Source organism: Pteropus alecto, unplaced genomic scaffold (genome assembly GCF_000325575.1).
Source record: "Pteropus alecto unplaced genomic scaffold, ASM32557v1 scaffold164, whole genome shotgun sequence".
In the NCBI taxonomy this organism is placed as follows: domain Eukaryota; kingdom Metazoa; phylum Chordata; class Mammalia; order Chiroptera; family Pteropodidae; genus Pteropus; species Pteropus alecto.
The window spans coordinates 128,842-142,014 of record NW_006439568.1 but is presented as its reverse complement, the minus strand read 5'-3'; the positions used below and the strand labels follow the sequence as shown (position 1 = coordinate 142,014).

At 38.0% G+C, this 13,173-nt stretch overlaps 1 protein-coding gene across 1 annotated transcript; it reads right to left on the bottom strand.

Moving 5' to 3' along the window:
* Window positions 1-5,607: 5,607 nt before the first annotated feature.
* On the bottom strand, window positions 5,608-8,956 carry LOC102885188 (ferritin, heavy subunit-like). The gene is made up of 4 exons (XM_006916683.1): window positions 8,855-8,956; window positions 8,031-8,174; window positions 6,962-7,087; window positions 5,608-5,760 (listed from the first exon to the last, which is right to left on the bottom strand). The coding sequence occupies exons 1-4, from the start codon at window positions 8,954-8,956 to the stop codon at window positions 5,608-5,610; spliced, it is 525 nt and encodes a 174-aa protein (XP_006916745.1).
* Window positions 8,957-13,173: the final 4,217 nt, after the last annotated feature.

Here is a 13,173-nt window from a genome sequence, read left to right as displayed (position 1 = left end):
ATAACTTTAACACTGCATACCTACACCATGAAAGGAAAATAGGAAAATAAAGACTTTAAGCTGCACTCTACACAAGTTAAAAATAAACTCAACCATTCAGTCCAGTCTTCACACCCTATTATCAATAATTTTCATAGAAACTAAGAAACTGATATAAAGCCCAATTCCTCAAACACTCAGGGTCTCATTCTCTGACTCTGAGAGGAGACCACATCTCTGTTTGTGGAGCATTATTCCTTCTATAATAAACTTTTCTTTTGTCTCTAACTCTGGATCACTCTTGAATTCTTTCCTGTGTGGAGCCCAGGACCATCTCTTGGTGGGCATAGGGCTTGAGTCTCCACTCAGGTAAGGGGGGAGGGGTTGCCCCATCCTGCATCAGTTTGAGCCAAGTATTTTAAATTCATTCAAGCTGTCCTTCAAGTGTCAAAGCTACAGGTAAGAATTTCTGGATATTTAGGGACTCAGAATACCATCCACATCAGAACTTACTGAGGCATCTTCTAGAGAGCAAAATTTAGCCAACCGAAAGATAATAAGGAAAACTTCAGCAGAAGAACTTGAGTGAATATATCGATTTGCTGAATATATTTAACAGAACTAGGACTAAAACAAGAGCTAACATAAGGGTTACAAAATACGATGTAAATATGAACATTATATTTATATGAACTTTCACTATGGAGGCTATTTAAAAAATTATGGCCATAATTTTATTCTAATGACTCATTTTATAATTAGACTTTTATATAACACCCTCAAAACGCTCTTTCTTCAGACAATGTCTATTGATTCCTACAATGAGAGTCAAGTGAATTAGTTTGTAATGATGCAGCATGGGGCAAATCCCCCCAAGTGGAGACTCAAGTCCTACACCAAGAGAAAGAGTCATTGCCTGCAGGAAGGAAAGAATTCAAGCACAGGCCAGAGTTAGAGACAAAAGGAAAGTTTATTAGAGAAGGAATAATGCTCCACAAACATAGGCGTTGTCTCCTCTCAGAGACAGAGAATGAGAGAGACCCGGACTGTCCAGGGAATTCAGTTTAAAACTGTTTTCCTTTGCGGGGATGGGTATGCGGAGTGAAAGGCACGGGAGAGTAGTTAGTCATCTCCGGGAATCTTCCTGTAGGTTCCTCTTTGTCTGGCCTTCTGTGTCTAGCAGCAAGTAGCAGGCTCTGAATACAACTTGGTTTAATGTTTAGTTCTCATGCCTCTTCTCATGCCTATATCAGTAACTTCCTCCTCTTTTCTCCACCCAGTTTTGGTCAAAAATATAACCATTCTGTTATGTGCTGAATTGTGTTCTCCCCAAATTCACGAAGTTGGTATAGGCTTAGTTTTATAAGAAAATATACTTTTTTTTTTAATTGGCCACTTTATATTCTCACCAACAATGTGTGAGAGGTTTAGTTGTTTCACCACTGTACCATCATATGGCATTGACAGTTATTTTAATTTTAGCCATTCCAGTAAATGTGTAGTGAGTGGTGTTAAGGGTGGAAAATTTTCAAGTGAGCCAACTAGCTAAGTCAGCTACAGGGAAGAAATATCTTTAGATACCAGAAGTTGTCCTACTTGCTCGGGTGTGGGTTAGGAAGTGTATTGTATAAGATATGAAGATGGCCAATGTCTGCTTCTGTAATCCACTTCCTTGTTAATTAAGGGTGTGGTTCTGGGCAAAGATATGCTAACAGCCAACTTCCGCTTCCGTAATCTGCTTGCTTGTTCAGAAGACTACCAGGATATGGTCTTAAACTTGATAAGCTGCCTCCTCTGAAAGCTCTGGGCTGATTTCCTCTAGCTCTGCGTGATAGAGAGTCAGTCGCCAGCCAGCTAATAAAGGCTCATAATTAATCTCAATTGGCTCCGTGGGTCTCAGAATCGTTCGCACCATAACAAGTGGTGTCTGTCACATTGTGGTCTGGGTTTGTATTTCCCAATTACTAATGGTGTTAAGTTTTATGTATGTTCTGTGGGGCTAAAAAAATTTAATGCTTTTCCTCCCACCTTCTAAGTTCTTCTAGCTGGGCTAATAATCAAATTAAAGATAAACAAAAGAAAATCAAAATTTTAATACATGCTCATGGGAATTCACATAAGCGTGAAAGTTTTGAAGACAGTGAGGCAACATTGGGTATATAAGACATTTTGGACAAAAGAGAAGAGGTGGGGGAAAGGTATTAGATTTTAGAAGTAAGAATGGGCAATTTACAGGTAGCTGAGGAAGAGCAGAACATCATAGCAGAAAAATTCTTGCTAGGCATCTCAGAAACAATGGGATACCACAGGTGAAACTGGAGGGCAACCGAGTCCGGGCCTCGTGCTGCCTATGACACTCAGCCAATAGACCTGACACAGGAGTCAGGCTATTTAGAATAAATGTTTATTGTCAGGGCACCAATGATCTGAGAAGGCAACAGGTTAACACCTTTAAAAACTGCCTTCCTTTCTTAGTCTTGCTTAGGGTATTTAAGGGGAAATCTGGGTATTATTTCAGGGGCTACGTGATAGCTGCGGGGAGGTCTGCCTGGCTTCATGGTGACTTCCCTCTGGCAATGTGGTCCTCAGGTGGAGTTAGCAACCCAGGAACAAAGATGGAAGTAGTCTGGAAAAAATGCTAGACCGTAAAGATTGTGATCAGTAAGCATAAGGGCATTAATCATGAGTTTCAGGGCAACTTTCTATGGCAGAGGCCTTTCCAAGCTCTGAGTGAAGCCACTGGAGACAATCTATTGTCAAGCTATAAGGCAAGGAAAAGTGAAGCCAGGGATGCTGTGAGGCCTCTACTACGGGGGTCCCAAGCGGGCCCTTCTTATGGATATCTAGTGAAAATTCTTAATCGATTAAGCTCGAGCTCCCTTCCTAAATTTCAGGTTTCTCTGTCTGAACCTCTTGGGCCAGAAAGGGGTGAGGGAGGCTCAAAGATTCTCTCTGAGTGTTGTTTCTTAATAAACAGCTTAAAGTCAACATCCCAAGATGTAGCCTCAGGGTGGCAAAATTTTGGTTCCCTTCAGTTCTCATGTTTTTCCTAACGATTGAAACTTATTCTTTAGTACTAAATTGTCCAAGCCCTCAAAATCCTGTTGGGATTATAATTAAAATTGTTTTAGTTCTACATATTGATTTGGGAGGTGTCGCAATTTTCATATTTAGTCTTTCTCCTTTTTACATTATTTAAAACTTTTATCTCTTTCAGGAAGCATTTTTATTTTATTGCATATAGGTTCCAAGCTGGTTTTGTTAGAATTATTCCTAGATATTTTTTACATGTTTGTGGATATTATACATATCTTTTTTTTAAATGTTGCTTGTGTTTATAGGAAAGTTTCATTTGTAGATATCCTGTATCCAGCAACATTATTAAACTTTTTTGTAAGTTATAATAGTTTTTCAGTTCTAGTTATAATCATATCACATTAAACAAGCCTTTTCAAATAGATATATCTTTTCCTTTAGCTTTTCTAGTGTATCGACTAGAATAGTGGTTCTCAAGCAAGGTGATTTTGCCTCTCAAGAGACATTTGGCAATGTCTAGAAATAGTTTTGATTGTCACAAATGGAGGAGGTATTACCTAGTAGGAAGAGGCCAGGAAAGCTATTAGACTTCTTACAACACATAGGCCAGCTCCCTACAGCAAAGAGTCATCTGGCTCAAAAATGTTAATAATGCCAAGTCTGAGAAACCCTGCTTGAGAACTTCTAGAAAATCATGAAGTAGTATTGAGGGTAAAGCAATCTTGTCTTACTCCTGATTTTAATGTGAATGTCTATCATATTCATTTATAAGTATAAAATTAAATATAAACTAGTAAAAATTATAAAAGTGGAAATTTATTCAAGAACGCTTTGTGAACTAGTAATTCTCCATTGGTGACAAGCTCACCATGGCAGTGATTCTCAAGAAGGGCGAGTTGTAGAAAAGGTGTAAAGAAGTCCAGTATGTGGTTGACTATTGCTTGGGGGCACGCCCTTCCCCACTAGAATTACTGAAGTAATAAGGTTAATTAACATCAGGTAGGCTACATTGGACCTGCATGTAGAAGCCCTGCCCTTATATTTTGCTATTAAAACAATGATATTGTTCACAGCAAAGGTCTTCTTTGAGTTAAAAAGCTTCTGTGAGCTTAATACGTATATGTCTGAATAGGCCTGTTCTGCCCTAACTCTTAATTTTTTCCTTTGTGTTTTGAAGATGCTTTTCATTTTCTCTTTGCATATAATATTGATGAGAAAACTGTTATTAATATGGCAGTTTTAATGCTTTGTAATATTTATGGTGAGCTTTTTCATCCTTGACTCTAAAATTTTACTACGATGGATTTTTCTCCCAATTTCTCTTTTCTCCTGGAGCTCTAATTAGATCTTTTATTGGAAATCCATGTCTTAACATTTAAAATAACATTTTCTATTCCTTTGGCTGAGAATTTCTCAGCTTATTTCAAGATCGCTTGTTTGATTAGCTGTGTCTATTTGAATATTCAACCCATTTGTTAACTTGAATTTTTTCCAAGATGACTTATTAGATCTTTCTATGACTACTATTCTCATTTCAAAATAAATACTTCTAAGATTAAATGTTTTAAGCTTCTCAATTTCAGCTGTTTTCTTATTGTTAATTCTGTTATGTATTGGCTTTCCTCAAGTTTAAAAGGTGGCACTATTATATAAACTAACAATACATAATCTGAGCAGTAGTTGTTTTAGGTACTTTACAGATTTACTTAATCCTCTTTTTATCTTAATGAACTAAGTACTATTAACCCCACTTTTCAGATGACTAAACTGGGTCAATGGGTGAAGAAAAAACTTACTCAAGGCCGAGGAGCTAGTGAGCTTTGGACCCAGGATATAACCCTACAGAACCCCTTCTTCTCAGGTGGAAGGTAGTAGCCAACCAAGCTTGTATGCTCGATACTTGCTTCTGAAAGCAATTAACCCAGTAGTTGCTTGCTTGCCCACAGTGAAGGGGAGGGGCACCCATACATGTATCTGCAATGACTTAATTGCCTGTGTGCCCTCCTGTTCCTTATGCCTACCTCAGGCTATGAAAGGGCACCTGGGTTAGACTTGCCTGTCCACTGTACATCTTTCAGGTGAGGGTCACTTTTTTTAGACCAAGAGCCCTTGTTTTCAAGTTTAACTTTACGTTAATTAGAATAAAACTCCTACTATCTTGTAAACTTAAAATATGTAGCACATAAGTTGAAGAGGAAGAAAGCATTAGTGAGACCTAAGGTTTTACTACTTAATTTCTATTATATCCAGTCGGACTGGTTGAAATTTCCAAATCCTGACTCTTCTGAGTGTTGTTAGGACCATGGGAGAAGGCTTTTTCTTTTTTTCTTTTTTAAAGTCTAATATACCCACTGTCCCTCAGGAAGCTTTCACCAAACTCACATTGATAAAATTAACCCTTTCTTATGTTCCAATAGCAATGTCTTTACACATCATTATAATGCAAAAACATTTATTTGTATGCACAACAATGAGGATTAGAATACTAGATAAGGAAAGCAGGCTTCTGTTAAATGGGGAAGATAAAGATTCTTAAGTAGCCGACTTCCAGACCTGCTACCACGGGAAGACTCGCTATGTTGCCTCCAGGTGTTAAGTCTCTTTATCTGACTTGGCAGCAGGCTTTTTAAATACATCTTCTTCCTGGGCCTGCTTTTCTAATTTCTTATGATATTGAAGCTGTTGTTCCAGATAGCCTATGTTCCTCTTCTGTTTATCCAGGTATTTTCCCATGAAGCGTAAGAGCTACAAAAATAAAACAGGACTCACAAGAGGCAATCTAAGATCTTGCTATTCAAACGATAGCCCATGGACCAACAGTCCTGGGAGGTCATTAGAAATGCAGAATCTCAAGTCCCACTCCAGACCTACTAAATCAGAATCTGCATTTTAAGAAAGGACTAGGCAGTTCATCTGAAAACTGAAGTTCAAAGAGCACTGAGCTGAGACAATCAAGATCTCCAGGTGAACACAAATACCTACTTTCAATGAGTATGAGTATTAAGGCATTTCATCAAAAGAAGACTAATTTAAGCTACTAGCTGCAGTGGTTTTCCACCCCATTTTTTGAATTACATGGAGGTTTCAAGTAAGTGCCCAAACCTCATTCCCAAAGATTTAAGTTTATGTGGTTTAGTATAAGGCTTAGGTATTTGCACCTCTTCAGAGCTCCTAAGTAAGTCCAGTATGCATCTAGGGTTAATGACTTTTGTACAAGAGCATTTCCTCGCTTTGTTTTTCCTGAGATGCAGGGGGGTCAGTGAGAAAGAAGTTCCTACTGCAAGGTAGAGTGTTCACCATTAAACAGGAAGATATCAGAAGTCTTTAGGCTAATAGGCCACCATTAACATTACTTTTTCTAAGACAGTGGTTCTTGAAGTGTGGCCACTAGCCAGCAGCACCATAACCTAAAAACTTAGAGGTGCAAATTCTCACACACCACATGAAACCAATTAAATCAGAAACTCTAGGGGGGTCCAGTAGTTTTAGTAAGACCTCCATGCGATTCTGGTATCCATTAAAATTTAAGCACTTCTGGTCTAGGAGATTTACAAGCCAGCAAGAAACATTATTCTGTTTAATTATCCAGAATACATTATTCCTGGGAAGTGTTTCCCATCTTGTGTTGTTGTTCTTTTTTGTTTGTTTTTACACAGCAGCAAAAGAATGGCTTTATTGGAGGAGAAAGCAAAGCAACAGTACACTTCCAGACATGGAAACAGGCCTGAGCAAGAGAAGGGTGGCTCAAAAGGTATATTGTATTCCTCCTTACCAGGGCACCTACTTTTCCCACTTCTAACCTACTCCCAGAAATAAATTCACATACTTTCTTGGAGGAAAAGAAGCACATGTTAGATGATCCACTGTGTTGGACCCATTTCCCCGAAGCAAGTCATAATCCAAAAGTGAAAGATGCTGCTGCTGTCAGAACCAATAAATTACTTACATCAGTTTCACTGTTCACAGAAGCCAAGGTCTTCAGGTCTTGCAGGAGCTTGGTTAACTTGTTTTCCAACTCCAGAGCAGACTCTAGAGCTTGTATGCCAGTTCCCCAGTTATCTAGATCAGGCCTCTGTTGGAGAGGAACAGGGGAGTCACTTTCCTACCTCAGGCACAGCTTTGTTACAGTCTACTTCCTGGGTAGGATCATGACTGGTTTTGTATAGCCCAATAGGTTTCCAAACTTTGTAGCACAATGGAATCCACAAAGCATCTTAAATACTGAATGTCTGAATTTCATCTGCAGACATTCTGACTTAATTGGTATGGAGTGCAACCTCAGCATCAGGATTTTTAAAAGCTCCCCATCTATTTTTAATGTGCTACAAAGCATGAGTGCCACTAGCACAGTTAGCTTTGCAGTTTCATGATAGTGGTTTAATTCTGTTACTACCAGACATTTACTAGTTCTCTTTATAAAGCTGGAGTTAAAAGAACCCCTCAGATATAAAGGGATGTTTCCAGATGTAATATCTCCAACTAAGGTTTAGATTATTTCTTTCAAGTGTCTGTCCCAGTGAAAAAAATTTCACTACATTGAAAAGACAGTCATCTTGACTATCTGAACATGCATCTGACTTAAAGATCTGTTACAGGATGCTAACCGCTCTAGGAAGAGGTCATTACAGTAGTGCTTCTCAAACTATACAGAGCATTAGAATCATCTGGAGAGCTTGTTAAACTATAGCTCTTTGGATCTCACCCTGAGAGAATCTGATTTAGTTTGTCTGAGTGGGGTCCATTAATTTGCATTTCTGAGTTCCCAGGTGATGCTGATGCTGCTGGTCCAGAGACCACACTATGTGTGGCTCCTTGAGAAAATCTAAACAAGCATTTAGTGGTTACAATTTACTCAAAATGACATGAAGAGGCTACAAAGAAGACACATGTTTGCTCTCAGTGTTGCTATAATCCAATGTAGGCATATGAGTAATCTAACAAATTAGCAACTAATAATTTAATTCCCCAGACCCAGCAAAGGCCCCAAGGAGATCAGGACAAAGTTACGTAATCACCTTAATCACCGGAAGGCAGATTTTACCCTCACGTTTTCTTAGATATCTTAGGAACTGCTTTGCATGTTCCCGCTTCACCTCAGCTTGGTCTTCGAAGAATGAAGCAAAAAGAGGTGCTCCCGTGTCTTCGTTGTAATAACAGGCCTAGGATAGGGGTAAGAATGGGGAAAAACTAGAGGTAAGACATGATTCTTAGGACTGAAAATCTCACACAAACTCACTTTGTTGTCTCTACGGTTGTCTGAAAGGCCTTCTTTGTTCAGTCTGGGGTCCTTGGTTTGTCCTCTGAATTCCAGAAGGCCCCAGCTGTCTTCCTAAATCCAGGCTACCTCAAAGAGAAGCCACCCAGATTCTAATATGCCAGTGCCTAATCTTTGTCTACAATGGCCTCTTTAAGGGTCAAATTTGTGAAACATACATGCTAGCATTTATATTTACTAATTGCGTAGACACCTGGCAGAAACCCAACATAAATTAAGTGACAAGTCAATCTATTTCACCAATCCTCACACATCTATATTAACTCTAAAATAGCATGTGGGTGAAAAACTGTATTCAGTCTACCACCAGTGTCTGATACCAGATAGTTTGGGGAACCCACTGGAAAGGACTGTGATTCTCCTGATCATATTTCAATGTTTGCAATTACAGCTCTGGATCAATAGGCCATAGAATAGCAAAACCCTGGCCACTAAATTGTTGTTTTATCTGGTATCAAACCACAAACAAGGCCATAACCATCATTACTAAGGAGACAGAAGATATATCATCACCCATATCAGAGCTGAAACCTCCCTCACAGTGGCCCAAGAACCCATACTAACCATGGATAAATAAGCATCACTGACATGAAGCTCATAAGATGCTACTTGATTAATGGCAACTCTACACTCTTCAGAGATGAGGTCTCGGACCTGGGATGCCATCTCAGCTTTACAGAAAACCAGGCATAAAAAGTGCTACCCAGCAAGCTAAGGGACTTCTTAAATACTAGTAGGCAGATAGCCAGCCCACTTCTATCCAGCTGAAAACTTGATGAAATTCCATCCAGCTGAAATTAACAGCTACTAAACTACTAATGAGAACATTGTTCCTTCATGAAAGAACCAATCTGACCAGAGAAGAAGGTGAAAAAAAAGGTTAATCCTATCTATTCCAGCCAACGTTGAGTACTCTCCCTCCTGTTCTCTCTGACTATAATTTGAGAAGGCTGATCTACTTCCTAAATAGGGAAGCAGTAACAAAGTAGATGCATTAGCTTTAATTTATTCCTTTCTTCAAAAACGATTTATGGCACATGATGCTAGGTCCTATGGCGAACCTAAGGAGACTGACTAAAATACCTTTCTTTTTTGCTTATTAGGAACAAATTCCCCACCCCAGGTCACAAAACATGTAACTGATCTTCAGTCAGGATTCAATGAAAGTTCTGAAGTGTCAAAGTATATTTAGCTGAGGGGATTTGGGCAGGTTTCATTGTTAAACTGTCATTTGAAATTGTTCTTGGAAGGTGGGTAAGAATGTAGAGAAATGGAAATGGAAGGCTGTTCCACCTGCAGAACAGGCACACATAGGTTGTAGTGTTAAAACATAATAGCAGTTTCTCCAAACTGCAGTGAGATTGCTCTGTTGGGGAATTTTTTGGCTTCTTCCTCAAATAGTCCCCCAAAATCCTTACCTTTTTCAACACACACCTTCCTTATTTGCCCCCTTTTGAGTGTAGAGATTGTTTTACTTATCTTGGTAGTCCCACAGCTCCTAATGGAGTGTTTGTAAATAATAGATGCAGAATCAACATTTACTAAATAAAAAATATAGTTTATGTGTGCAGCAGTGTGATTTCCCGTCTGGTGATTCTTAGTTTGAGCCTAAGCCATGTCTGGCTGAACTGAACTAGAAGTGGCAGGTCACCAGAAGTCTAGTTCTAGGAGGCCATGAGGAGTGAGCCAGTTTCCTGGAGGAAAGCTCATCCTAAGGGGAGGAGCCAAGCATTCCAAGTTTGGCCCAGTCACAAAGACAAGGTCACCAAAGGGAAAGGATCATTTTTAAAAGTTCCATTATTTGTCACTTTTGTTTCCTGACCCAACCCTGCCCTTGTCCTTAACTGAATTTATGCCTTCCTCCCAGGAAGATGTGTTAAGTAGGTGCTTCTCAAACTAATTTATATGTAAATCACGTGGGCCTCTTGTTAAAATGCAGATTCCGATTCAGGGGCCTAAGATTCTGCACTTCTAACGATTCTGCCGTATGTTGCTGGTCCTGAGACCAAATTTTGAGTATTAAGGATTTAAGTACAGTCCTAAAAAACTATTGTAATAAAAATTCCATAAGGCATGGGACACAAATGACACTGCTGGAGGACCGACCCTCTAACAGGAGCGGAGAAGCGGGGCATTCTATGCAGCTTCTCTGCACACTGCAGGCTTTGGCACGTCAGTGCTACCAGGGTCTCCACAGCTGCGACCTGGGGGAGGCAGCAGCGCCAGAAAGTTCAGCAATATCTAGCCTTTGAAGATTAGAGCAGGGGAAGAGAAAAAAATGGTAGTTGACTAGACAGTTAACTGGTTTTGGTCATAGTGCGTGTAAAAGATTACCTAAACTCTCAAAAGAATTTGGGGGATCTTTCTAGGATATTGCAGTTCTATGTGAGCAGGCGGGAACAGGTACCAACAAAATCTGGATTATTACTGTTAATCTGACCCCATCTAAAGATAGTAAATCTGAAAATAAAGATTTTACTTACCGAGTCATTATGAGAGTTTGGAGATTTCTGTATAAATCATCTTATGATCTTAAGAAAAAATAAGATCTTTTCATGTAAACGTTCCATGATTCTACAGTTCTATCTGGGCCAAAACACAGAACTGGATACATATGAAGAATATGTTCTTTTTGGGGGGGAAGGAGTAAATATTATTAAAGAATATTGGTTGCTATCTATCTTAAAAACCTTACCAATACACAGAAAAAAAGAGAGGAAAGAAATGCACCAGCAACATCAGTAGCAGTTATGTTAGTACGGTAGCTTTATAGGTGATTTTTCTTCTATTTACCATACTTCTCAAAATTTATAAATTTATGCGAAATTATAATACAGAACAACAGACCAAGAGCCAACGAACTCACATATATATTTCTCATATACATATGTACTCATATATATATTTCTCATTTTGAAAAAGGTGCCTAACAGATACCTTTCTAGAGAAGTAGCACAGTGGAAACTCCTCATACATATTTACGAACACATTGTTTTTTTCTAATTACAAATGTAGTCTGATCATTATAAAATATTCAAAAATTACAGAAATATATAATGTAGAAAGTTAGAGCCCATGGGTAACACTGTAGTTTCATCATACATTTTTAAATCTAATTTGATTCATAATATCACTATTAAATTTTGATAATCTGATGAATTGACTTTTGAATTATGGGATATGCTCAGACTAGTTCATGCTCATTCTCCCCTGGAAGGTGCTGGAAATACACAGACAACTCCTTTTGTTTGTTTGTTTGTTTGTTTGTTTGTTTGTTTGTTTCTTTCTTTCTTTCTTTCTTTCTTTCTTTCTTTCTTTCTTTCTTTTCTCCAGCAGGCTTTCTCTAGGTGATATTCCTTGAGATACTTTGTAGCCTTCCTTCCTTCCTTCCTTCCTTCCTTTCTTTCTTAATTATATTTTCTCCTTGATTATACAACTCCTCTTAATTTTTTAAAATCTAATCCAAACTTTCTGTCATTATAATGTTATTTCACCTTCTCATCTCTCCAATGATTATGGAAAAAACAAGGGGCTCTCTCTGGATTTAATTTTAACTAAGGAATTCTTATCTTTAAAAATAAAATATCTTTGGTAGAGCATTTTTTATTCTTTTTATTGTGCACATATTTCCCCTATTAGTTTATAAGCTTCATGAGGAAAAGGCCTAAATCTTAGTCACTTTTGTATCTCCAGAATTTAATACAGTGCTTTATGCATAGAAAACTCAATAAATTACATCGACTAAACAATTTTTAAAAAAAAAGGGACCTAAATTTAAAGTTGTTGGTTGTCAAGGAAGACACAATGCGCAGAGCCAGATGAGTACTTTGCACTTTGGAAGAACAGAGTTTAAAAAGTTTCCAAAAATCATGGAGAGGGAGAAAGCAGGGAATTCCATGTCATTAATCTTTCAAAGGAAAGAAAGCATTTAACACAGTACCAGGTAGTAAGTTGTTCCTTAAAAAATGTTCACAGATGAAAGAGTGAGTGAAGTAATTTATCAAAATAACAAAATGGTAGGCCTTAACAGCTAATATGTTACAAGTGATTCTGGTGAGAAAGAGAGGAATGGTATTTACAGAAATCCATATGCCTACATACATATTCCTGCAGAACATGTTATATATCTTATATCTTCCAGAACATGTTTTCTGACTTTTATACTCTGGGTTCAGCAACCCCACTTTTGTGCTATTTGGTTATTGTAATTCTTTCCAAACCTTTGTACCTGCTTGCTTATCTGTTTGTCTTCTCCACTAGTTCATGAGCTCCTTGAAGGCAGTTGTTGTGTCATGACCTGGTACTGTCATTATTTAGCATAGAACATTATTTAGCATAGCAGATTGTTAATAGATATCCATCCACTATAAAAGAATAAGTAAATGTTCAAACATTTAAAGGGCAAACACAATAAAAGATGAAAGACAAATACATGAGAGGAATAAAAATGTAAAAGAAATTATCAGGAAATAGAAACTTTCATGTGTGTTGGGGGTTATGATATAAATATTTTTTAAAGCTAACACCAACAAAAAGAGTTTTTAAGGGGAGAAATACATGATGGGGTTAGGAGAGAGAGGTTTTTGACCAAAAAGAACAAGGTAGGAAGAGAGACACTAATGGGACAAACAGTACAATGTTAGCCAAGCACAGAGAGAAAGCAGAACAATTAAAGTGATATAATGATTAGAAACATATGTAAATAGATAAACTCTCAAATATTAATAGAGAAATATAAGTAGAGGAGTAGGAGAGTAGGAAGTGGTAGGGAAGTCCAAGCAGAGTAGTAAGGAATAAAGGGGTACCTAGATAATTTAAATCGGAGTTCATGTTCAGGTCTAGGTGAACTTTATTCTTTGGTTGAAATGATGACTTCTGGACGT